Source organism: Strigops habroptila, chromosome 15, assembly GCF_004027225.2.
Source record: "Strigops habroptila isolate Jane chromosome 15, bStrHab1.2.pri, whole genome shotgun sequence".
NCBI lineage: Eukaryota > Metazoa > Chordata > Aves > Psittaciformes > Psittacidae > Strigops > Strigops habroptila.
Window position 1 is genome coordinate 4,472,980 of NC_044291.2, and position 26,181 is coordinate 4,499,160.

General features: G+C 44.0%; 3 protein-coding genes and 1 long non-coding RNA gene across 15 annotated transcripts in view; 3 read left to right on the top strand and 1 right to left on the bottom strand.

The window, feature by feature from the left end:
* The window catches only part of AK8 (adenylate kinase 8), a 75,354-nt gene extending 71,648 nt beyond the window's left edge, over positions 1–3,706 (top strand). For all 4 annotated transcript variants that reach the window (XM_030506793.1, XM_030506792.1, XM_030506794.1 and 1 more), the window contains 2 exons: positions 522–602; positions 3,121–3,706. In XM_030506793.1, the coding sequence (XP_030362653.1) occupies positions 522–602; positions 3,121–3,367 (328 nt within the window). In that variant the 3' untranslated portion in view covers positions 3,368–3,706. The remainder of the gene's footprint in view (positions 1–521; positions 603–3,120) is intronic.
* Positions 3,707–4,212: 506 nt separating this feature from the next.
* LOC115616946 lies at positions 4,213–6,766 on the top strand. The gene is made up of 3 exons (XR_003994444.1): positions 4,213–4,678; positions 5,730–5,731; positions 6,513–6,766. It is a non-coding gene; the product is annotated as an uncharacterized LOC115616946 (long non-coding RNA).
* A 58-nt stretch (positions 6,767–6,824) lies between these two features.
* GTF3C4 (general transcription factor IIIC subunit 4) lies at positions 6,825–19,439 on the bottom strand. 5 transcript variants are annotated; one of them, XR_003994440.1, is made up of 6 exons: positions 19,079–19,429; positions 16,598–18,418; positions 14,566–14,696; positions 13,586–13,674; positions 12,105–12,559; positions 6,825–7,341 (listed from the first exon to the last, which is right to left on the bottom strand). XR_003994440.1 is itself a non-coding variant. In XM_030506777.1 (6 exons), the coding sequence occupies exons 1-6, from the start codon at positions 19,409–19,411 to the stop codon at positions 12,495–12,497; spliced, it is 2,100 nt and encodes a 699-aa protein (XP_030362637.1). In that variant the 5' UTR covers positions 19,412–19,429; the 3' UTR covers positions 10,692–12,494. The 5 variants fall into 5 exon arrangements, 3 of the variants coding, with proteins under 3 accessions (XP_030362637.1, XP_030362635.1, XP_030362634.1); XM_030506777.1 differs by lacking the exon at positions 6,825–7,341 and having other exon boundaries at positions 10,692–12,559; positions 16,598–17,550; positions 17,890–18,418; XM_030506775.1 differs by lacking the exon at positions 6,825–7,341 and having other exon boundaries at positions 10,692–12,559; positions 16,598–17,101; positions 17,438–18,418.
* Positions 13,555–26,181, top strand: part of DDX31 (DEAD-box helicase 31) — a 57,184-nt gene continuing 44,557 nt past the window's right edge. The window contains exons 1-9 of one of the 5 annotated variants that reach the window (XM_030506782.1): positions 13,555–13,658; positions 14,680–14,857; positions 21,317–21,570; positions 21,721–21,796; positions 22,273–22,316; positions 22,736–22,806; positions 23,392–23,456; positions 23,949–23,993; positions 25,520–25,561. In XM_030506782.1, coding sequence (XP_030362642.1) covers positions 22,309–22,316; positions 22,736–22,806; positions 23,392–23,456; positions 23,949–23,993; positions 25,520–25,561 — 231 coding nt within the window. In that variant the 5' untranslated portion in view covers positions 13,555–13,658; positions 14,680–14,857; positions 21,317–21,570; positions 21,721–21,796; positions 22,273–22,308. Of the gene's footprint in view, positions 13,659–14,679; positions 14,858–19,411; positions 19,751–21,316; positions 21,571–21,720; positions 21,797–21,937; positions 22,317–22,735; positions 22,807–23,391; positions 23,457–23,948; positions 23,994–25,519; positions 25,562–26,181 lie in introns of those variants that run through there. The other 4 variants (XM_030506778.1, XM_030506779.1, XM_030506780.1 and 1 more) reach the window with 4 other exon arrangements.

Here is a 26,181-nt window from a genome sequence, read left to right on the forward strand (position 1 = left end):
GTAGCTGGGGGACAAGGGACTCATTCTCAGCAGTTTGACAAGAATTTTCTGCTGAAGAGTTTTTAAACTAGAACATAAAATTAACAGGACCATGATAATGAATGAAAATGCCAAGGAGGAGTCAGTGTGAGATGGGCACAACAGTTTATATGCAACAGTGTAATGTGACTGGGATCATCAGGGGTGTACATTGTATATTAAAGCTCCAGCTGTGATTCAGTCGTTGGTGTCCACATGGTGTTGTCCATTAAGCCCTGTCAATGCACACAGCACCACACAGGCTGTGTTTCAAAAAGCTTCTGTCCTGATGAGGTTGAAGACTAAACAAGATGTGAGGAGAAGAACCAGAGGAGAGAGGGCCTGCGCATATGCTCATCTTCTCTGGTGCTGCAGTTTGGAGTGATACTGTCACTTCCATGTCTGTGTGTGCCGTTCGTTTAGGTAAGGATTAATTCATACTCTGAAGGTCACAAGTGATGTTCTCAGGATGTTAATGCACTTAATTGTTATGTTCTCCATAGGGTATTTTTCTTTAATCTCCCCTATGAATCCATTGTGGAACGACTGTCTCAGCGGAGGATTGATCCCGTCACTGGGGAAAGGTTAGCACTCCTGTCTGATGTTTAACGTTTTGCAAGACTGCCAGTGAGATGAAAGCACCAGATAGACTTCATAGAAATCTAAGGATACTCAGGAATATTGTACTCTTGCTAAGGGATTCCTTAAAAGAAAAGTTAAAACTTTCATAGCTACTCAAGAACCAACCCACCTGCGTGCTGCAGCAAGCTCCTCTTCTCAGAAGAAGACATTTTAAAACCTTGGAGCCTGAAATCTGTGGTAGCAAGTAGCTCAGGTCTGATATTTTAATGGTAACTAAATTGGTTGGTAAAATAATGCTGAGGGAAGATGTCTGAAACCTAGCCTAAATGCAGATGGTTTTCAGACATTCCCATGGGAATTTTGAAAGCTTCCCAGCTGGGGAAAAATGGAAAACTTGCTGCATTTCACTTCCCCCAGCTCCTGTGATGGTTCTGTCTGCTGTGAGATATTAATATCTTTCCTGCTCAGTAAAGCAAGCTCTCTTGAGTCACTGAGCCACTGTAAGATTGGATTCTCAAATGTGGCTGTTCCTCTCTCTGGCAGTTACATCACCTCACTTCACCAATGACCTCCAGGTCTTCTCCATCCTTGTTTTTGGGGGGACAAGTAACAATGAAATATCTTCCTGCTGGAATTGGTGTGGGTTTGCAGCTTCACTTGTGCTGTTTTTGATTCCCCACGCTTAAACATTAAACCATATTTTACTTTTCTAATGGTTAAATGCATCCTGTTGAATCAAAGACAAATACCAAACCCTCAAAGATTAAGGCCGTAAGTACTGGATTTGTCCCAGAATGATACATGATTATTCAGACATCTCACTTGAGGTGCAACATTAACTTATGACAGCAACAGTGATTTGCTGTAACTGTTCTCTTTGGCTTAGTAATGAGTGATGCAGTTGTCAGAAGAAATGAACACCATGAAGCAAATCATTCACACGTCTTTGCATTTCTTATCGTTAGGATTAGCCTGTTCAGTGTCTGCTCCAGTTAACACGCTTCCTTCTTCCAAACTCTGGGTTTTATTCGTTCCAAATTCATTGTGAATTGAATTGGTTTAGATGCTATATCTAATCCTTGGCATTGTGTTAAACCTGCACTGCTGGCTACAGTGCAGAGAAGAGGGTGGCCTTCAGCTGTGCTCTAAATGATTCTAACATGGAATGTGCTCTGTGTCCACATCATTGTACCAGCGGGAGCTGTAACACAGTTCTGTGCAGACACAGAGATTCTGCTGCTCTCCTCGGTTTGCATCTATCCCAACAGTTTCAGAAAATTTGGCTGTACAGGAAGAGGGATAAACTGGTTTGTGTTAGGGCACAGGAGCCATTTACTCAGAGTTCCAGTGACTGCTGGAATTATCGTGGCAGGAAATTGAAGTACGTGTTTGCAAAAGAGCTTTTAGCAATTGTTGGGAGCCCTGGGCAATGCAGAAACATCAGAATTGCTTCTGGTGTCCACTCTCTGGGCAGACCAAGCTGGATGCTGGTGATGACAATCCTCTGTCTTGCTGAAGCCTGTGAGTAGCTGAGTGACCCTATAACTGTGAATTCAGGGAAGCCAAGATCTGGCATTTTGGAAATTAGAAATCACCAAAACCTGCCTCAGAGCGAACCTCTTTATATCTTCAGCTACTATAAGATGCTGGCTATTCTGCCTGATGCCTGCCCAGAAGTAGAGACTGAAGTAGAGTATTTGTGTCTTCTTCCAGTGATCTTTAACAACAACAACAGTATTAACCCTCCTTGTAGTGGCTTACCAAGAGGAAGCACAACTGTCTTTCAAGCTCGAGCTTGTGGTGATGTGGAGACTGTGTCAAGCAAGGGCTGTGTTTCTGCCACCCATCTGCTATTTGCTGGAAGCACTTAGCCACATGTCTGCTAATAGGAAACACTTTCAAAATTTAATATTGGTGATCTCAGCCCTGTTGCTGCTATTTTGAATCTTGGCAGGGAAGTCCCCAATGTCTGAAAGCCTTAAACACATTTGAACTTCCAGGTTCTTCAGCAATGCCTGGACACAGGGCTGTGTTTGGGCTTCCTGATTGAGTGCAGAGGAAACACTCAAAGTTTGGTAGGTTTTTTCCTGACTAATGTCCAGCATTAGCATAACTGTAAACCAGCAGAGGTTTTTAGTTAATGCTAAGGTTTAAGGTTAGGCTTTTGTAGATGCCTTTTTTAAGATAGGAATCAAAGATTACAAGTAAAACGTGTTACGTTGGGATTAGATCTGGAACCTGGAGCACTGGGCATGTAATAGGGATTTCTTCGCACCTTGTGTGAAGTGTATGAACACTAGCAGCACTATCTCTGTGTCACCTCAAGAGAAACTCTTGACTTTTGAGTATCCAGGATTCTAGAGAGCAGGAATGACAGATTACTTGCTTTAAACCCCCAGTCTAGAGTTAGAAAGAGGCATTTCCAAGGAACTGTGCTAAGCAAAACCATGGATTATCTTAAGAAATGACCACTGTGTCCTCAACCTGAGCTCTGAAGTGACATTTGTATCTCATCTCCAGATACCACACTACATTCAGACCAGCACCCACACCAGAGATCCAAGCCCGTCTCAGACAGAACCCTCGAGACAAGGAAGAAAATATTGAGATGTGCGTGGAAAGCTATTACAGGAATGTCAAGGAACTGGAGGATTTTTATGAAGATGCCTTTTATGTCAATGCTGACCAAGACCCTTTTGCTGTCTTTGAGTTTATCGAAAGCTGTATCATTAAGCCCCTTCCATGCAAAAAATTTAAAAGCTCATAATGAATATGGACAATTGCTTGAACTGTTGATTTGAAACTTTTCCCTGTAATGTTTGCAGTCTGCTCACTGAAGTGGCACGTTATCATACGTGGAGAGGAAGGCAGCCAAGCCATGTTGAATTTGAAGCTCACCAAGGCTGAGTGAAGTACAGAGAGTAAGAAATTGTGCTTTAGGGGAAACTTTTTTGGCTTCTGTTTTGTGATGCAAGGTATGAAGCACTGGGGCTAGGGAAGTTCCTGTGTTTAATTCAAATATATTTTTCCAATTCTGTAATCCAGTGAATAGTAGTTTTGTCTTAACTATGTAAAACACACGAAGCCAGTTGGAGTGCTAAAACTATTAGATGTGTTTGTGTCTTAATTCATTCCCTGCTCTCCACCAAAACTACACAGGCACCACCTGGCTACCTCACTGTCACACTCTGCTGCAAGCAAACATGAAAGCAAATGAAAAATGAAGTTTGCAGCTCTGCAGTGCAGTGGTTTGAGGCCAGGGTGAAGAGGTTTTTACTCCCTTCTAATTCAGATCACTTCAGATGTTCTGACACAACACTCTGCAGATGCACCGGCTGTCGCTGTCACCCTGTTCTGCACTCCAGTCCTGTGACTGGGCAGGAAGACCCGAACTGCAGAAAGTATCCAGAGCCATAGAAAACTGGTTGCAGGTTCATCCCTTTCACAACCTAGTTAAGGACTTAACGAGCTGCAGGAGCAGGTAGGTTACTAAATTGTTTTCCTCAGGAAGCAAGGCTCCCAGCCTGGGCTGCTCAGACTGAGCTGTGGCTGAGGCAGGTTGGTGCCCAGGTGTTTTTGCTCTGGCTGCAGTAAATGCTCAGGTAAGTCTCTTTTTAAACTGGAAAATCCCTGATGAAAAGCACAGCGCTCTGTTGGCTAGCCCAGGCTCTGCCTATGGAAATGATTTGTTGTTGTCATTCAGAAGAGCACTGAGTTTGATGCCTCTATTATGTCTCCCTTGCATATGCATATGAATTCCCTTGAGCAGGGGATGGGGAGCGGCTTCAACTTTTTCCTGGAAGCCTCTGTACCTGGGAAGGTGCAGGAGGCACATGTCTCTTGCTCTTGGAGAGGACAGGCCTCCAGAAGCCTTTTGGTTTTAGATGACTTCTCCGACCCTTTTGCTGTAAATAAGTTTGGGTCTTTGATGCTATCTCTGATTGTGTTTGTCTTGGTCTATGCAGAGTGCTGTAGAGATGTACGTGCCAAATTTCCTTCTCACGTGTAAATTCAGATGGAGAGACCCTGGTTATCCAGATGGCTGTGGGGATATTGCATTGTTCTGGGAGAGCTTAAGGTCAGAATTTTCAATACCTTTGGGGCATTTGGTGAATGGGAAGTAAACTTTCCAGTCTTGAGGGCAGCTTTAAAAATCTCAGCATAAATATCTTTGAAATCAAAGAAACCCAAATCCTCTGGCACCAGCAATGCAAGCTGAGTTCTCTGTGCCTCTTGCACTGAGAAATTCCAGCTCATAGCACCAGGCTGAAGCAGAGGCTGCGCCCACAGCACAGGGCCCAGCCACAAACCCTTGCGTAAAGCTGCGCAAGGGCATTGGTAACAGTTCTACCTGTTACAAATGTGCTGGTCGATAACCTGCTTGGGCAGCTGTTTTTTATGCCATTGCTATAAAGATATGCTGTAGCATTCATGCATAATTGGGAGCCCTTCTATTAATAATACATGGGAAGCTCATCTTGCTAATATCACCTTCATCTGAGTGTTCCTACTAAATATTTTGATAGATGAAATGGATAGAGAGTGTATTTAAATACTGTTTGTACTGCAGCTAGGGTACAAAAGGGATAGTGCATCTTTAATTAGACAGGTACATCTGCTTAATTAATTTAGCTGTAAAGCCCTTTTTCCTCTTCATTCTTTCATCTATATGCGGATGCTATATTAGTTCCGCTCTGCTGGTTCCACAGAAACTGAGAAAAAGAGCTCATCTCATTGAGATGCGCTTGGCATGTCTGGGTACGGAGTCTCAGGTCAATGGTCAACCCCCAAGGGCTTGCAGCAGGCCTGAAGTGCAGAACGTAAGGGTTAGCAGAACATGCTAATACTCATGTAGAACTCTCCCTCAGAAACAACTAAAACAATTGACATTCATTTAATTACTGTAAACGAAACAGCCCCTGCATGACTTTGCATAGTAAAGCCTGTTAATACCAAAAAGGTTCAGTGGGTGGAAGGAGGAATTAGGCTTTTATAATTGGAATGCAACACTTGAAAACCAATTTGGTAACTACACTTGATTTTATTAGCATCTTATTCTGGCAAAACAAATGTTGAGCAATGAGAAAAACAAGGTAAAGAGGAGGCGGTAAGGACGCAGCAGGGACCAGACGTTACGTATAGCACAGCTTGCCTGGTCCTGAAATGGACGTTGTTTATCACTCTGCCTTCCAAAGATGCTTTGCAGAGAGGGCTGCTCGGAGGTTGTGCCATACCCTATATGTTATGCTGTTAATTACATAGTTCAGCATCCAAGTGTTCCACAAACTTTAGCGTCCACCTTCTCCAAACAATACAGTGTACTATGGGGGAAGCACTCTCAAACACCCCCAGGCAGAGGCCAAATCCTCCAGCACCTCTCTGCAGGGCCCCTGTGAGCCCATGAAGGATTTCCCCTGCCACCTCCTTTGGTTTCTCACCTTTCCCTGTAAGGCTCAGGTGCTGCTCGTGTGATGATGCCAGCACAAAAACTTTCAGTGTTGCTGGTTTTGCAGCCCCCATTCACAAGGTGGTGTGGGACTGCAGTGAGGGGTGGGCCAGCCAGGCCTTCATATAGGTCCTCAAGGGTTGGGGTAGAGCAAAGACAGGCTTGGTGGCTCAGGTCTGCTTCCCAGAGGGGCAGCGGGAGCAGAGCAGATCTGAAATAGGAGCAGACTGTGGTTATGACCCTGTAACTGTGTCATGGTTGTCAGAACTGAACCTGACAGGTGACTCTTCCCTTGTCACACATACTTCATACAGAAAATTGTCTGTTCCCCTCTACACGAAGCCTCTCTGGGTCTTTCTCCTCTTTCTGCAACAAGAACTGTTTGATTCTATAAAAGAAAACGAAGGTGATGTCAGGCCCCTTTCATCAAAGGGATTTGGTTCATTAGTAGCGTTGTTTTTTGGAGCTGGAGCACTGCAGGTGGCAGTTTGGGAGACCAGGGAAAAGAGGGGCTGACCCTGTGCTGGTGAGGAGAAGGGACTGGTTGTGTGGCTGAGGGGCACTGTCTGACCCTGGGTCCTCTCCCAGGTTTTACCACCCGTGCTCTGTGACAGTGGCCACAGTGAGGCTTTTATTATTACACCTTCTTTTTAAGTGTGAAGTCTTGTGCTGAAGGTCTGTCTGAGTGTTAAACTACACTGCTCTCTCTTACCACTCTCAGCTCTTGGCACCCCATGTCCCTCCCAGGAATTCAGTCCCTTGAAAGACAGGCATTACAAACAAGTACTTTATTTATTTATTTAGAGTAAAAAAGGAGCAGGATTACAATGCTACTGTGGTGCTATACAAAACATTCATCCAGGTTTGCTTCACGTTTACAAAATGTGCCATATACACAGCATTGATATTCACAGCAACTTTGTCACAACCTGCTGTGAACTTGAGTCTCAAAGGAAAAATCCAGAAACTGAAGATTAAAACTCAACGTTGCTTTTGGTCAGCCTGGTGGCCGCATGGTCGGCCAGCTACAACCCTCGCAGCCCAGAATGGAATTAAAGAGCATGAAGAGATCAACTAGATTAGCAGAGTAATTAAATTAAGCTTTCCTCTGAACAGTTCCATGTGGATGGATCTTGGGTTTTCCTGTTGCAAGGCTGGTCTCCTGGCTTTGTGCTCAGTAAGAACGCTCTGGGGCTGGTGCAGTCCTGACTCCTGCCGCGGGCTCTCAGCAGTGCATGAATCCTCCTGTGATAAACTGCTCCAAGGATTCGCATTTGGGTTGATTCAGCCACAGCCTAGGACAGCACAGGGAATTACTCCACTTTCTGCCCCCCAACGTAGCATAGTTAATGCTACCAAGTGCCCCATGTACTGGCAGCATTGCAACAGTGACAGCAATCATCCACCAGCAGCTGTGACACTCCTGAGGTCACCACCCAGATCGTGACAGAGCAGCAGGAGCTCCAGGTCTTTCGAGTGGAGTGCTAAAAACTGAGTTAGCATTAAAAAATAGTGACAGAACGAGAATATTCCACCTGACACCAAGGGTCTGGGAACATCTCCAGTGTAAAGTATGAGTTAGAACTGAGTACAGCCAAAGATTAGCACAGAAAGAAATTTTAGTGAGAATAAGTATATAGAAGGCCCTCCTCTGTTAGAAGTGCGAACTTGAGCTCTGTGGACATTGCTACATACACATACCAACCTCTTCAAGCAGTGAAAAATTACTTTGGATTGAGACTTCCGAGGCTGAGCTGCATCTTGTTAAGAATCTGCACCTTTGGCAGGTAGGACAGGGCTCCAGATGACTACAGCCAAGCTCAACTTGTCCGTGTTTACTCACATGGTGAGGGGAAAAAGGCAACTTCTAACCTGGTGTTTCCCAGCAGAGCTGTAAACTAGCAGGTACCTCCATGGAGACAGCTGTACCAGTTCTGGGTGAAGAACAAACCCTACCCTCTTCAATGTAAGCCTGGAGTATGACCAGCATAACTTGTGCCTTTACAAGCCTGATACAGAAAGCTTCCAAAGGGAATGAACAGTGGGATGAGGTCAGATGCAGTATTGGTAACTGCTTTGAGCGTTTTACCTTTATTTACTGAGAACCCAGAAACACCTTCTTCCAGTTAATGTAAATCTGACTTACACCATGACTGCCAACACCTTGAGGCTGACTGCTATTGCCCTTACTTCTAGCTGCAAAAATACACACTAGTGCTCTGCAGTAACAAATTCTGAAGTTCATTATATTGTTAAGTATTGGACTGCTCCTAACTGCACGCTTATAAGGTGATTGCCAGAAAGAATTCAATAAACAGCGTGAACTAGGTTGTAAAATGCCAACCAGCCCTTTACTGTGACTGACAGTGCAAAGCTTCACCTTCACAAAGTGGGTAAGTCAGAAAGAAAGGGCTCTGTATGTGAGAAATTAAACTTGTACAAACAGGGCTCCTGTAATTGCTAGTTTAGGGCATAACAGCACAAGTGTGATTTGTTAGCCTTTAACTAGGACTGTAAATGTTTGAATCCAGTTCTTTTATGTCAAGAAACCTTTAATGAGGATACAATAAATGGTGTTATGCTGCCCATAATCGCTGCTGCTACATTCACCAGTGGAAAACCTGGGAAGTTTAAGAAAATCAGGGAAATATTTATTGCCTGTGTGTATGCATTAGCAGCCATAATATTTCCTCTCTAGAAACACACAATAGGATTAATGGGATGGGGGAACATAGAGAAGGAAAGGATAACTTAATGATGATGGCCCCAACCCGTATGTGAGTTGAGGTAAAAGGCAGCAGTGAGTTCCATGGTCCCACTCCCGGAGCAGGAGGTGTTGTTTGGAGACCAAGACAGAGTCCTCACAACCCCAGACCTTCACCTTGGTTCCAGCAATGGCATCCAGCCCCAAGGCACTAGGCAGCTGCATGGTTCAGAGTGGTTCTGCTTATCCATGGAGCCTGGATTTCTTCATCCCAGTGGAGGAGGGATAAACTCTCGTTATCAGTGTGAGTGGCAAATCTTATCTGCTATTAGAAGTTACTTATCAAGGACAACGACACATTAGCTTCGGACACAGAACTTGGCATCTCTGACTCTTAATTCTCAGATGCAAGAGCAAGTACCAGAATCCTTAAAAAAAAAAAAAGGAAAAAAAAAGGGGGGGGGGCGACAAAAAGAGGGAAAAAGCAGCAAAGCAGCAGTGCATCAAGAACCACTCAGTCTCTCCAGTGGACCACTACTCTTCCTCTGGAGATGAGGCACCATAAACAGGCACAGTGTTGCCCACCAAATGGCAAAGCAGTTGAGGACAGCCTTCAATTATTCATTTATTTGAGATATCTCGCAAACTTCAGACAAAAACTTAGATGAACTCTCTGATTCTGTGGCGTTTATTCTTTTAATACTTCACTTGGTGGCTTCAAAACAGACTGGGCCTTAATACCAGTTTGGGAAGGCAACTTTGTTAATGGCAAAATAGCACAGCGATTGGGCAGTAGGCGCTTGTACCTTCCTCCCCCATTCGCCTTCTCTGTGTGGATGAAAGCACAGGTTTTGATGAGGAAACATGAGGGATAACACATGAAGGTGCTGCTGCAGCCCTGCAGGTTGTCATAGCCCTCCAGCAGGAATGGGATGAACCTCCACACTCCCAGAATGGCAAGTTCTGAGTCCAAGATGGGTAAAAGGTTTCCTGAAGGAAGCCTCAGCTGCCAGCTAGGCAGAAAAATCCACTTAGATCCACGTCAGAGGTTAGATGTTGCTGGGCTGAGGAGTGCTGTGCTATTTGTGCCTACACTAGGTAAAAATACACTTGGGGACCGATGATGGCTTTAAAAAACGCCAACAAACTAAATCACAATACCTGTTTGCCTGTGGTGAATGGATCAGGCTGAGGAGTGAAAGCTTTGTGCTAAAGGATCTCCACTGGCATGCAGACAAAGCTGACATCATTGGCTTTAAAATTCCATTCTTCCAGCAATCATTAATTATGTTAAATAAACTGGCAATGGTATATTGAGTATCTACTGCCTTGAAAGACAAGGAAAATCAACATTAATGCTGCAACATTAATGCTCTGTGTACTAGAGCTTCTACATATCTAAAGCATCAAAACTCAATCCAGGAACTGCTGTAATTAACCACCAGCAATTAATCTAATGGTATCATGCTGAACCTATTGGTCAGCGAGACTTCGACACTTCAGCAGATCAGAATATTATGGTTTCTAAGCCAGTATTGAAGAAATGGTCTTTGACTTTTTAAAAGCATTAGCACAGGGTTCTGGAGAGTTCTCTCACCTTTTCCACAGTCAGGTAAATTCCTGAATTGGAACAGTTACTCACTGATGAACTGATCAAGACTGCCTGGACAAGGACTTGCCGCTTCCACCTAAAATGTTTTCTCTACCACCACGAATCAACCCTCTGCTCAGCTTATACTGGCAACTGCTGTTCTGTTCCCCCCAAACCCAATCAGCGCTGGGAAGGAGGAGGTAAATGCTGCCCCAGGTACAGCACCCGGCCTCAGACTGCACACACGCTGGGTATCGAGCTTACTCTTTGTTTTACTGGGTGCTATCACAATCTACATTTTCCTTCTTCGCAGACACACTGAAGTAATTTCAATTTTCAATGCACAGCAATAAAAAACTAAACATTTCTTTAATACAGTTATGGTATCACTTCCAAGGATATTTACAAACAAGGCTATTTTACAGACGAATGTGCTTCTGCTGTTCTAGGCTACTATATTAGTTATTTGCAGTCAAAGCACTATCATGCTTAATGCATGAAACAGGGAATAGTAAGGACTTGGTTTAATGTTAGCTGAAAAAGACTTGCTCCTACTGAAGGTGAAGGAACATTAAGAAGATATGCATAGTCATTGACTCAAGGAAGTTTAAGCACCGATCCACACATGCACTGCTGGAGACTGATACTGTCAGACAGTTCCTCGATTTCTCAAGGAGCTACAGAGCACTTCACACACAGTAAGAAGTGTCATGAGAACCACAGACAGGACAACACAGCTGAGTGTCCAGACAGGTACTCTGAAGAATGTAAATACATAAGCTTTGGATTATTTGACAACATGGAGTTAACAAGACAAACTGTACCAAATCACTGTACACATTTTTGAGGTATTATTCCTCTTAACGCTGCATAGGAAGTTGAAAATTATTCTCCTGCTCCCCACAGGAATGAGATATAAAGAGAGAAAGATGGGGTTTTTTGTGATAGGACAGTTAGGAAGCAGATTAAGTCTCTGGGCTCAGCCATGCTACATCACTGGTGTATTTATGAATCTCTTGATGAGAAAGTCAGGATTATACAAGAGTAGCTCCAACAGACTCCATGACCATCCATGGAAACTTTACCTATTATGTGTCAGCCACGGTGGTGGTGGTTGGGTTTGGGGTGTTTTGTTGGTTGGTTTGTGAGTGTTTTACTGCTTTATTAAGAAAAGAGAGACCGTCAGCTGAGAGTGATTACTTGTGTGTCAAACTTCTGTAAAACTCAATTACTGTATGAGGGAGACTCTCAATTCAACCAAAAATAAGATAAATTGGTAATGGTTTTGGTTAACTGAGTTACACTGGAAAAGATCATTCCTGTTGGTAGAGGTTAAGTGAAACAAAAGGCATATACATTGGCAAAAAGCTAGGAAGTAGTTAGAACTTAGTTCAGGGAAAGAAAGGGGGGCAAGAGACTTAGGAGCATTGGAAATCGTGTGTATATATTAGTGTTTAATCTAATTGCTATTAGTTTAATAATTATTACATTTAAAAATTATTCTTACTGATCCACATTTGACCCAGCCAGCCAGTATTACCCTTCTGACTGCAATACTGTTCAAACAGTTAAGAGGCAGTTACTCCTCTAAAGTAAAACCAATATAACAGCCAATTTCTTTCATATGGCTGTAACTGGCATATGCTTCGCTCTGCAAGAAATTAGAACACAAATTATTTTGATAGTTTAATATTCTGCAGCAAGTGCCAGTGCTTGTTAAAAAGCAAGTGAGAGCACTACAAGCTGAAGCCTTCTCTACCCACCAAGAGCATTCAAGAGGCAGCTCCACTGTTCCCGTCCTGGCTTTTGGGAAGTCACATTGTTGTCAGGCAGAAAGGACAGTTCATGCTGCGTGCTTAAGACTTCAGTTCCTTTCCAGCAAAAGGAAGCGTGTCCAGCTGCTGATGCTTCGGGGCGGGGGTGCATTTCCAAACCACTTCATAAACTCGCTCTTCCAGATGTATTCCTGTTTCTGGAGCATTGAATGGGCTCTGGACTCAAGGAGTTTCTAGAACCAATGATGTTCTATTTACAGGGCTATGGACAATGTCTTCCCCCTCCAGTAAAGTCCGATTCCTGTGCTCTGTATCCTTCGAGACTGAAGGGAGCTTATGCAGTAGAGAAAGTACTTTCAATCTTTACATAGCTTTTCTCTAGAAGACAGGAGAATCACAGAACGTGCAAGGTCCTTGCAATAACCTCTTGATCCATTCAGGATCTGCAAATAAGAACACAAGTTGTGTAAAGCTGGAGGTAGAAATGAACACAGGAATGATGCCTGAGTTGAACAAACTAAACAGTAATCCTGAACAGTTTGTATATAGTCACCATGCAGGACTAACTGAGAGTGAAGAGGAATCCAACTCCATTTCTGTCTTGAAATTTCAAGTAATGCCAGTTTAAATTCCACTTCAGCAGGGGAAAAAAATCAAGGTGAAATTCCATGCTATATCATTACATACTACACACTAATGTAGTGTTCTCATTTTCTTAAATGAAATTACATCCTTCATATAATGCAGTCCTTGGTTCCTGTTTCTTCATCCCTCTCAAATATAGGGTAATTAAGTTTACAGCCTCTCTACTTAAGTTAAAGTTCTGTGGTTGATCCTTAGTACTGACTGGAATGCCCACATACTGTGGGCAGAGGAAAAGTATCACCTACACTTTGAGACAGACTGTTAGAATACTCCATTATTTATTTATTTGTTTTTAAGTGTACCAGTTTGGAAGAAAACAATTTTCTTGCACAGCTTGTCCTTCCTCAAACTCTGAAAATGCAAAGCCAAAAGGCTGACTGGCTCATTATTGTCTCTGAATGCTGCACTTATGGCAAGCTTGGGACCTAAGCCAGAAGGTGCCAACTTTTTCTTAACCTGTGCTGGATCAACACAGCTTGCACTGAAGTACAATGTCAAAGACCCTCAGCTCTCACAGAACTAGATGCTAATATATTCAACCTGAATATAAACTAACTGTTGTAGCACTCCAACACAGATTATGTGTTTACCCAGCTCTCATTAAAATGTAGTATTTATAAATTGACTTCTGCCGTCACTATTTTGTAATTAACATATGCCACTAATGCATGGGCGACAATGAGACACAGTGAAATGTAGAGTCCTAATACTTCACATGGTAACTGCCTCAAAGAGAAAAACCAGTGAAACTAATTCAAGTCATTTTGCAGGTACGAATTTAGGAATATGTAATCCTGCCCCTTTGGGCCACAGAAAGAGTTTACCTTCTGGGGTTGGATGCCGTGCAATGCTGTCGTGAAGCAAACACCTCCTGTACACCAAACTCTGGCAGGATTGGTAAGTTAGAAAGCACCTGTGAAAGGACAAGGAGTTTTATCAAGAGGCTTGGGGGTTTATTATGTTTTCATGACCTGCTCCTATGCCCTGACTGGAGGCTGGCTTCTGTTCCAAATAGACCTTGCTTTCTCAGAGTAAGGGAGCCCCATTAAACACAAAAATTAATAATTTATCAATTCAGGTAAATGAAACTTCACAAGTACCCAATTACATGTGGTCACAAACATGAAAAAGGCCAAAAGTTTCATCACTGGCCAAAAAATTTTAGCATGCAGCAGAAGAGGTGAAAAACTTGAGGGTTACTGCACAGGGGAAGAACCATGCTGTCTTTAAGGCAATGTCTATTTCGCGCAACTAGCACATAAAATGTGTTAGACAAAGGTTTTTCTTTCTGACAGACTATTGACTTGCCAAGTCTCCAGGGACAAGCACCATGTACCTGATACACCTATATTGGAAGGTTTCCTTTTCTGTATGTTCCAGAACTTGTCTGACATCTCAATGTGGCTGTTTCCAATCATTTTTTTGTTAAATAATTTTGTTTTCAAATGCTGAAGTAGCTGGAACAAACCCTCCTTCACGTGCTGTTCCAAAGGATGACTTGTGCTTCCGCTTCCCTCGCCTACTGTCTCCCTGTCCCCATCCCCCCCACTCGAAGGAAGAAGTTAGATGATCAAAAGCATTTGTTTTAAAAATGGTACACTGATAAGAGAACCAAATCCAGTCTACAATGCCCTCCCTCTCTCAGGAGAGGACAGATAACAGCCAGCAAAACCTGCAATTAACTGCAGCATGGATAACAAGCTTCATGACTTTTTACTCCAGCACTAGGAAGTGCTTTAGGTTAGCTATTTAACTATGTTTAAATTATGCAGAGGAGGGCAAAAACTCTTTAAGAACCAATTACCTGAGCCAAATATGTCCATTGGAGCAGACTGCCTGTTTGCGGTCGGTGAACGGCAGGATCTCTTTACACAAGCTGCAGTGCTCTGGAAAAGTCTGTTTGTTCATTTTCTTTAAGATATGCCCGATCAGCACCTGGAATACAGAGCAGTCAGCACTGTATACAGCAGAGCTGCCTACTGAAAGGTGGAAATGTCTCTCAGGATACTGTCATTTCAGAATATGATACAGGATGCAAAGATCTATGCTCATCACTGAATTCAAAGAAATAAAAGCACAAGAAATAGAACGCATTGGTAAGTATCAATTTATTCCCATTTTATTGTTATCTCCAAAGATTTCTGCCCCACAGTAAAGGAATAAGAGAATTAAGAGCAAAAGTGTTATGTTAACCTACTTGCAAATCTGAAAGTACTGAAGAAATTGGTATCACACCACCTTAGGGGATGCCACTGACCATTATAGCAGTGCTTTTTCTCATGCCTGTCACAATGGATGTGCTAAAAAGATCCTGTTCTGAAATTACCTGGATGCATGTCTTCAGTAGTCATCTTAGAGTCTACATAATTTATAGTAGTACATGTATGTGATCAAATTTGTCTTTGACATTTCAATAGCTATAAACCGCATCCCAAGGACCTTTAAAATGTGACAGCAAACTGAATAGCTAGAATAGAATTTGTAAGTCAGCTTTTTAATCACTATAAAAAAGAAAAATCTTGTTTATAAAGTAAGAAAAGCAACCTCTCAAACCTTCAGTTCACAGGAACTGGATGCTAGAAAAGCACGGTTCTGCCAGGATACTTTCCTAGTGAATTACCAAGATCCACACTGTGGCCTGCTTGCTTTTAAGTCCAGCAGAAAGACCACCACACCACATCAGTAGCAGAAATGTGCTCCCTTCCTCTTTCTGGATGCAATTTAAGGGTTGATTTTTAGACTTCAAGTGATTTAAGGACTTGGGTACTGAAAAGAACTGTTCTCCACTCATACAAAGAGGTATAGAGACATCTGAGACATTCTTGTCATCAAGTCTTAAGAGCCAGGAGGCTGATGGCAGAGTGTTCCCACTGAAGCTTCCTTTGTCTGATGTCTATATTCAGAAAACTTCATTGCCCAGCACAAGGTTTACTGACCACTTATTTCCTGCCAAAAATACTTACTCTACACACTGCAATAGTCAGGATACTGTGTCCTTACAGTTATACTTTTATTTTGGTAGGGAGTATTGCAAATTTGGGAGGACTTCCTATCTTGGCCACGCATTCAGTGATGCTCATTTATTGTAGTTCAATAAATGCAAGCATGCCTGAAGGTTCAGGCCATGTCTGCTGTAACAAAGACCCTCAGTCAGTTTGGTTAATTGGAAGTCCTGCACAAAGTTCTGCATCACTGAGTTTAACTCACAGAACACAATCACTTTCTGAACCCCTGCAACTGATCCTTCCACTGAAGGCTCATGGAGCAATGACATGACCTGATGTACCACCTGAACAATCACAGTATTTTCAATTATAAATATCTTAAGAAGCGTTACTGCAACTCTTAAATTAGAACTTGTCCTGGATTCAGCTGTAACAGTTATTTTTCCCCTTCTTAGTAGCTACTGCAGTGCTGTGGTTTTGACTTTAGTCTGAGAACAGTGCTGATGTAACTGGCAGGAGGAAACACCTCCCAGGTTTAGTTCTGAGAGATGACTGATTAAATAAGTTCAGCCATGAAAACAAACATCCCTCAATCAGTACCTGTTCTTAACCCATCAACAGCAGCAGAATAACCATAGTCCTCTTTCGCTCTGCAAAAACTCAGGCATGCTTATTCTTTACTGTACCTAATCCAAATTCCAACATTCTCTCCTCCGTAATTTCAAGGAAGGACAACTTAAGCTGTATTGCACTAAAGAAGCTGACTGGCAAAGATGACATGATTATAGTTCTCTTTCCCACCTCTAAGTTGTATTTTAATTTAAGGATATGGAGGGGGGAGAAAGAAGTAACTTGTAACACCGAACCCCCAGAGCATAGAGGTGCACTTACTCGTGCTGTTCTGTCATCATAGCCATCATCGGACATTAAGAAGTCACAGACTCCTCTGGTGGGAATACTGGTGTTTTCTGTAATCCATGTGTGTAGATACACTTCTCCCAACACCCGTTTCATGTGTTCTCGTGTCAAGTGCATTTCTACTGCCTCAATCTGTGCCTGTATTTCAAGAAGCTTTTCTTCCATTGGCTCGCGGCCTCCTACGTCACTTGACTGAGGAAGAGAATCATCTGCAGTGTCATCTATGTCCATACCTTTGCCCGTGTCACACAGGCTCTGCCTGCTGGCTTGTTTAGAAGTTCCTTCCTCCTGATCATCTTCAGTGCTGCCCATCCCAGGGGAATCCGATATCAAGATTTTTGTGTCCTCGTGTGAAGGTCTCCACATGACCTCCGAGGGAGCTTTCTGCATTGACTGGTACAAAATCCTTAGGAGAAATAGCTTAAACCGCCAGAAGTAGGTGGAACCACAGCTCTCAATCTTTTTATCCAGTGCTTCCTGTAAGAATTGAGGAATATGCTTATCCTTCAAGATTTTCCAGCGTACAAGATCTGTCAAGTCCACCTGCCGGAAAAGGTTCTGAACAGAAGACTCCAAGAGCTGCGCAGCTGCCTCCTCGAAAGTCTTAAGGGTGACAAACTGGACTTGGTAGTTTTTGTTAACTGGGTGCAGACCGTTAGTCATGCCCTCTGTTGTAATAACTGCCAAGTACGCCCCACACGGGCTAACGGCTATTCCATGAGTCCTGACAGAGCCAAACACTTCCGAGAGCTTAATCAGCTGGTGCTCAAACTTTAAAGCAACATCTGTGAATATAGGAATGAGCTGCCTTACCTTTCCATCACTGGAGCACGTATACACCGTGCCGTTCTGTTTGTCTGCAGTCATGGATACAATTGGCAAAGAATGAAGCCCTGTCACGTGGGAATTATGGACATTCAGACCTGCTTTGGATATCAACAGGAGACACCAAAACATGTAAGCTCCTCTTGCGGCCACCACTAAGCTACAACTACATTTCTGGTATGGGTGGTAGAGAGGAATACATTTGATACTATGCACTGGTAACTGGTCCATCTCTTGCCATAAGACTACAGGTTGTCTCAGTGTAAAGTAGCCTTTGACTGCTTTTAGATTGACAGGAAGGATCTTAACCGGCCCAAAAGCACTCCCTACAATAAGTCCACTCATCTTTCGGTTGTTATGTTCATATTCCCACCAAGACAACACACTCGGGGAACTTATTCCAGACTCTATGGTATTGCAAGAAGAAATTGATTCCTCACCCAGAAACGGAAGCTGAAATTGCCAAACTGCAATGTTACCATTTTCAAAGAGTACTGCTAAGAGCACGCTGCCGACATCCCGGCATTCGTTGTTGTGCTTGACCTGCTGAGTGGTGCAGATGCCCGACCACTCCATGCGCACTGGAGTCTGCATGCTGTGCCGCCGCTGGAATTCAGGGAAGTCTCCCAGCTCCCCCCTGGGAGCGTCAGCCTTTGAAAGTCTGTAACTGGCTTCGTACAAACGCTCCCCATAGATTTCTGTCAGGTCCACCAGCTGCAACCACTGCAGCCTGTTGAGGTTTGCATGGATGGTCAATCGATTGTCCATGGTTAAAGCTGCAAGCAGGCACCTCCCGTTGGCGTCGCAGCCCAGCGGTGACCAGCTGGAATACTTGAATCCTCGCATGGGTGGCAGCGACTTCCCCTCGGGATTGAATACTCGATCCAGCATAAAAGTTTGACTAACCGTTGGATCCATGGAATTTGCAAACTTTTCCTTGCATTCGGCTACCTCCTTTCTTGGACCAACCTAGAAGATAACAAAAAGAACTTCTAAGAACAGTTGTAGAAGGAAGACTTTCCCGGAATTAATTTCCCCTTGAAACAGAGCATCCCCTATCACAACCTATACTATGCTGTTCCAACGGTTAATTAATGTCAGTTTTAAAGACTTATGCTTCATTTTTGGCCCGAATCTGTATAGTTTTGACTCTCAGCTATTGAATCTTTGTCTGCTGAATCAAAGAGCCCGTTTTCTACTTCTTAAGCATGTGTACTTAAAGCTCCAAGACAACAGACTTATTCTCTAATAAGATAATTCACCCAGACTTGCTACCCCTCTGTGCTACGAAGCGTCAGAAGTCAGGTATCCCATGCAAGCTCTGCTGCAAAAATCTTTCAGCTTAGGTAGCAAACCAAGGAAGATTTCTACTTAAAATTTTACTGAAGTAGTTATCAGCAAAGTACTGGAGCTCAAGTGACGCTTAGAAAAGAATCCTTAAATCTAATTGACACTGGATCTGTTTCACCTTCATTTTCCTGCGCTATACGTGGGGGGTTTTATTCCCTTTTGCTTTTAAACCGCACAAACACGAGATGCCGCGTGTACCGCTGCGCAGGGCAGGAGCAGCCCGGGGGCACCCAGCGAGGCAGCCCCGGGAAGCGGCCGGTGCCCGCCGCGGCGGCTCACCTTGAGCAGACAGGCGGCGGAGGGCGCGGGCACGGCCGTGCGGTGGATGACCATCTCCTGCCCGCCGCTGTGGACGTCGCTGAGCTGCTCCAGCACGGCGATGCTGCGGGCCGTGCTCACCGACACCCGGTGGTCCTCCGACCAGGCCAGCGGTTCCAGCCCGCTGACGCCGTGCTGCAGCCGCACCGCGGGCTCCCGCCGCACGGCCGTCAGCCGGAACCCGGCGCTCGGAGCTGCCGTCGCCGCTTCCTCGACGAGCGAGTCGAGCCCCAGCGGCGGCTCCTCCTCCCCGGCCGACAGCGAGGGGCTGCCCTCGCGCTCCGCCGCCGCCATCTTACCGCCGCCGCTCGCGCCGCCGAGCGCATGCGCCACCACCGCCGTCGAAGCCCCCGGCCGGCCCGGCTGGGGCTGCCCTGCCGCCGCCTGCACCGCCCCGGGGCGGGGAGGGACCGGCCGTGCCCCGCCGAGCCCCTGCAGCGCGGCGGCTGCGGCCCGGGGGTTCCGGCACAGCGGCCGTTCCCGTGGGGGACTCTTTACCCGCCTTCCCTCGACCCCCGTGGGCTGGGCCCGGCCCCAGGGACGGCCCCGGGGCCCTGCGGGAGGCGGTGGGCCATGGCGGCGGGTGGGACGCTGCTCCTCAACTTCGGCCCGGCGCCGCGGGGCCGCAGCCGGGTAGGTGCGGCCGGGGCAGGCTGGGAGCCCGGCGCGGGGTAGGCGAGCTCTCATGGCCGTCGCTCTGCCGGGTCCCGGGAGGCTGGAGTGGAGCTGGGGGCACCGGCTGGGGCTGGAGCCGCGGTCACCGAGGCGAGGGGGGGGAAGAGCCTAAAAAGTTGTTAAATCGAGCTTTTGGCTTTCCCCGACGACAGGGGGTTGTGCCTGCAGAGGGGCCGGGTGGCTGGGCAGGGAGACGGGCCGGCCCTGGGTGGCGTGGTAGTGGGAAACACGAGGTACGAGCTTCTCTGATCCCTTCAGCTGGGCTGCTCTGCACTTCTCTTGCTTTGCCAGCGGCTTCGGAGTGCTTGGGTGGCTGCTGAAGCTGTGGGTAACGCTTTTACAGGTCTCTGTATATATAGAACTGCTCTGAAATGCTGCCAGGAAGGGGAACTTGTCGTATTTCAGAGTACACTGGATGTGGGAATGCCATGCATCGCAGGAATAGGTGCTTTACTCTCATCAGTTTGAGGAAAGGAGAATGAGAATGAGTTAAACAAACATTTTCCACTTTAAAGTTATTGTTTTAGTGATTCTGTGTTGTTTCAATTGTTATTCTGAATTTTTAGGTAGTTCTTTAAATACTGTGCAAAAGTATGTAAGAGTTAAGTGATTGCCAGGATTTACCCTGATTATATCAGGCACTTGGAGCTAGGGCACCACAACCATCACTTTTGTGATAGTGAATGTTGGATGAAGGAGGATGGGTTTTGGTTGGTTGCCAAAAATGTGAAGAAACAAGTGAAAAAAGTAACAGAGCTTGGAAACAGTATAGGCCATAGGAAGAAAATCAGAGCGTGCAACTAGGAGTGGAGAAAAGAGAAAAAGTGGGGCAGGATTGTGCTGGTGTTTCACACATTTCAGGAGTTTTGCAATTGTGTAGGGGAGGAAAAAAAAAGTTCATTGAAAAAGGGCTTGGGGACATTGAAGAGTTTTGGGGACCAAAGGAAGTTAAATTTAATTTTCTTCTTCATTGTTCCTGGAGGGATATGGGGAGAGCAAAAGGTTTTTTTAATATGATTGAAAGATCAGTAAAATAAACTTACTGCTTCAGAAGGAGAAATAAGGAGCTCAGAAGTGCTGGAAGTTGGCAGAAGCGTACGTTGGAGTGAAGCACAGGCCATCCCTCCTGGCCACAGAGTGAAGGAAGCCTGCAGGGATGGCTTTAATGTAATCAGGAGATTTGCAGAGCTTTTGAGAGAGATTTTTCAAGTGTGTTCTGCTTGGTTTCTGAAGAAGCTAGAGATGCTTTTATAGAGAAGCTTTTGTAGAGATGAGCACTATATATGATTTAAGATTTCTCTTTACATTTCAGTGATGTTCAGAAGTCTCAGGCATGGTGGTGAATCTCTTAGAGTAGGAACTATCTAGCTGCAAAAATCAAGCTTAATTTTCGTTAGTTATGGGGCAGGGGATTCCAAACATAAGGGGTCTATCTGTGGGCTAATGTTTCTGTTCAACATGATACCACGTTGTTAATTCTCGGTGATTAATGAATTCTTGCTCTCTGGTTTGTTAACATTAAAGCAATCTGGTGCTGTGAAAAGAAAGCTCCAGTCACCACATGGAAACCCACCTTTCAAACGTAAACGTAAGCCATCAATAAACACCTTCAAGAAACCAGCTATAGAGGCTGACATCAGGCAGAAGGGAAGTTCATCACAGAAATCTCTTCCTAAGAAGCAGTTGACTGACAACCGAAATGAAAGCCAGAAAAGCAAACCTTTCATTAAGACATCCAGCCTGTTTAGAAACAACCCTGATATCCCAAAAATTCACAGGTATCTTAGATATATTTAGATAAATAGGAGGAAAAAAACCCTTTGAATTCTTACCCTTGCTTGGGCAAAGCAAGCTACTGCGTATACTACTGTTGTATAGTTTTTAACCACGCCATGTGCTTTGTTTTGTTTTTGTTTCCCCTAACTCAGAAAAGCAGTGCAGCAGGTACAAGAAAATGTTTTCACTACGGATTCTTTCAGCCAGTTGGACCTCCATCCACATCTGGTGAGTGGCAGCAAGGCTGTGTGTCTTGAAGCATGCTGCTTTGGGTGGGGAGTGGGTTAGAGAGCTGGGAGATGCACCTTTGTTCACGGTGACTTGGACAGGCTTGCCAGTACTTCGCCTGATTTTGTTGCGGTCTCTTAGCTGAATGTGCTCCCCAGTGTCCTGGCCCATCCCTAAGGACACTGTCCCACCCTTCACTTTCTGTAGTTATAATACCAAAAACTCACAGAAAACTATTTGGGAGTGCAGTATTTTAACAAGTCAGGTTATTTCATGATGTACCAGCAGTGGTGTAATTCTGATTAACTAAAAAGTATTTTGAGATCATGGGAACTTTTACATCCAGTTGCCCTTTACCAGTAGTGTAGAGAATCAGCATCAGTCTTCTGGTTTTTGCTCTGTTTTGTACTACAAAAAGTAACAAAAAGAACAGTTTGACAATGAAATCTGTTTACTGCTGTTTATTATCTCTCTAGATCTCCACAATTAACACTGTCCTAAAGATAAATAGCATGACCAGGTAAGCAAATTCATATAAAAACTTTGCGCTTCACTACTCCTTAAAGCCAGTCACCTGTGATTGTTTTGTTGTATGTCACTGGTTTGTGAAGACCACAGTACCTGTTATGCTGTGCCATTTACCGTAGGGTTTGTTGCTTTCAAAATCCGGGATGAGAAGTAACTTGTAAGTTACACAGTAAGTGAGTTGTCACAGCTGAAGGTGGAACCTGTGAGTCCTGCCTTCAAATTTGGTACTTGAATCATAAAACCATCTTTTTTCAGTTTGTCATACCTGATGCCTACCTAGTGACTTTCCTTAGAAATTATCTTTACTGATGTAACTACACAGCAGAGATGAATGCATGGAATTTGGGGTAAACAGTTTTGGGATAGACCTGTGTGGCATTCATATTTCCTAACCTGTTTTGTTTGATGCAGTGTTCAGAAGGAAACAATTCCTGTTCTCCTGCAAGGCAAAGATGCTCTAGTGAGATCTCAGACTGGTTCAGGTCAGTGTGTAATTGTCAGCCTCCTTCCCCAGGGCATATTAAACTGGATCCCAAATACAGAACCAAAACCTCACGTTCCCAGTACAATTCATACAAGTGGCAGGCTGGGCAGCCTGGCATGGGACTGCTGTGACACTGACAGATGCTGTGCAAACTTCTGTATCAGCACAGTGCTGGGACTGGCTGTTGCTGTGCAGCTGCCACCCATTGTGCAGGGGCCTGTTCCAAGGCTCATGCTGGAGACAGAGAGCCAGAAAAGAGCAGAGCTAAACAGTGCACGCTCTTACCATGCAGACTTAGGTGCTTGCTCTGCAGCAAGCTATGTCTGGATGTCTCATTTGCTTGGGTGGGTAGGGATATTTATTTAGGTAGATCTTAGTGGGGTACCACCACCTCTCTGTTTTTTAATTTGACCCTTTGGTGAACCCCTGTCAATCTTCCATTCTGGGAACTTTATACTTAATTAAAACTATTCTGGACCCTGACCTCAGTTTAAGAATAGTAGTTTGAATGGTACTTTAATTTGCTGTAGCTTGTACAGGTTTTATTGATGGAAAATCTTCCAAATTTCTCCCTTTTAAAAAGGTAAAACTCTTGCCTATGGAATTCCACTTGTACAGTCTCTGCAAGGGATGGAATCCAAAATACAGGTGGGTGAAACAGAATAATTGCTCCCAATTTGGATCATCTGGTTGACCAGAAAAGACTGCTGCAGATCCGCCATCTCCTGTGCATTTTATGGAAAGAGTTCCCGACTTTCCCTATGCAATGAAATGTTTCCAGCCCATTCTAGATTGTTGCTTTCTACAGCTTTTACCTGCAGATTGTTGCTGTGCATCAAACATGGAAGTATTTATGCAGCTCGGAAATACAAGAGTGAAACAATATGTGTATGGAATAAAATGTTGGGTATGACTGTGGGCAGGTTTCCAAGCAGGGAAGAGAAGACAATGCAGTATTGATATTTGAAAGACTGTTGATTTTTTAAAAGCTGGGAGGGGCGAATACCCCAAACTGTTGTATACAAGCTTGTACTAAATCCCTTCAGAAGTCACTTTGTTGGCTAAGAGCAGTTAGGTGTGGAAGTGCTCATTTCTCAGTGCTACATTCTTCTTAGTAGGCCTCATATTCTCTCTTTGCAGCGCAGTGATGGGCCTTACACACTCATATTAGTCCCAACAAGAGAGGTACGTGGCTTTTCTTCTTTCTGATTTTGTATGAATCTGAGTGTTTGAACACTGATATTTAGTGTGTAGATGTGGGCCCACCAGGGACTGTCTTAGGAAACGTTGTCTGTCCTTTTGCTCAGGTCTTGCCCTCACAGAAAGAATGCTTGCTCTCTGGATACGTATTGTCATTTTTGTTCAGTGGCATACCAAAGAAAGAAGGAATCTCTTGAGTTTTCCTTATGCAGCTGGAAATAAGTGAGTCCTGGAGAAAGTCCCTAGCTCAGGGCAAGGCAGGCAGAAGCTTGCCTGGCTCACACAGTGGGAGCAAGCAAAACCAGTGAAATCAGCTTTGCGAATGTGTAGGTTTATACAAAGGTTTCATTTTTAAAGCCCTTTTCAAATCCACAAGTGAATGCTGAAGACGAGGCTTCCCAGAGTTGGTTTCTCCACTGAACTCTATTCTATTTGATTTATATTATTTGCAATCACAAAGGCAATTTCAGAGGAGGGTATCAACCTTTTATTTATTTGTTTTTTTTGGTATGTCAAATGATAATAACTTCCATGTAGAGAATTGATTGCACGTATCTGGTTTGGGGCACAATATTTTACGCAACCTGCAGTGCAATATCTCAGCTCAGTTCTGTGAAAGGAGAAAGCTCTGAAGCTATTTAAATTTTTACAGCAGCAAACTTACTGCCTCTCTAGGATGCTGTACGAATACTAAGCGTGGGGGAAACTGTTCCTGAGCTTGTTTAAGGGGATGCTGGAGACTACTTAGGAAGATAATTTGTAGTTACAGTTGGTATTAGTTTAGCTTTTTGTTGAAAGCAGTGGCCTTTCTTGAGAGCTTGGCAAATATAGTATGTAGCATGTGTAGTCAGAGCATTTATTGATTTAAAAAAGTTTTACATAGTTTTACTTCCATAACCAAGCCCTGCTCACATACTCAGTCTGTGAATGAGTTGGGGAGGCATTATTGCCTTTCTCAGTCTTCACTGCCACAGCAGAAATGGCTGTCAGACAGCACATGAAACCCAACAGCTAAATGCTTCCTACTGACCAGACATTCGGTGTGCAAGCTTTGTGTACACCATCTCTGTTCTGCTGACTGTGAAACAGAGAGGTAGGAAGATACAGAGGTGATCACTCTGTGGGTCACGTGCATTTTCTTTTCGTAGTGGTTTTCTTCCAGAAATTGTGCCATTTTCCCTCTACTCTTCCTGTGGGGCAAAATCTTGTGTGGCTTCAGCTTGTTTTCTCCCTGGAGCATTCACAGAGCCAGCAGAAGTCTCTCTTGTCCTGAGAGCTGGCTTGTGGAGCTGAACCAACAGCAAGGTTTTTGAATAGGTCCAAATATAATAAAAGAAGAATTATGCAAGAGAATAAAACAATAAGGAGCTTCTAAAGGAAAAAATAAGGACATCTTTAGAATTCTGATGATATACATACAGTTTACAGATTTTTGAGCTAACGGGGCTTGTAGGCCAGCTTTGTAGTCCAGGAATTTTTCAGAGCTCACTTTCTTTTCTTGATTTCCATAGCTTGCACTCCAAAGTTTTGAAACAATGCAGAAGCTACTTAAGGTAAGAATTCGGTGCTCTGTTTTCTTCTTGTTCCTTGAGCCTCTTGCTGTAAGATGCAAAGCAACTTCAGTTCCTGTGAACTCAATTGAATGGTTAAGGAAATTCAGCATCTGGCAAGATATGTGGTCCTTAAAGATAAATCTGTTTGTAAGTGCGTGATTTCCCTGTGGCATGTTTTAAACTATTACGTGAAGAATTAAGTGCTTAATTATAGCACCTTAGTTGCATATGTTTTCATAAACAAGTGTAGTTGATTTTCAGTGATTTGTTTTAAGAAGTACCTGTCATTGTTTCAGTCTGAGTTATGAATGGAAACTCTCACAATGACACACACTGTTTTACTGAAACTGATACTAGACAGATGGGTTTCAGATGGGGGAGCAGAACTTGGTGAACTGCTTTGCCAATTGAATAGCTGGAGAAATTAGAAGGCTTTTAAAATCATTAAATGATAGTCCTTTTAATTGAGGCAGAGTATCTTACCATGAGGTTAGAAGGTATCCAAGTCATTTATCTGATCTATATTCCCAGTCCCTCTTCTGTTTTTTCCTTGAAATAATAAGGCACTTTCCAAGTGGTTTTTAGTGGTTTAATTACCAAGTAAGATTTTGTTGTGTCAT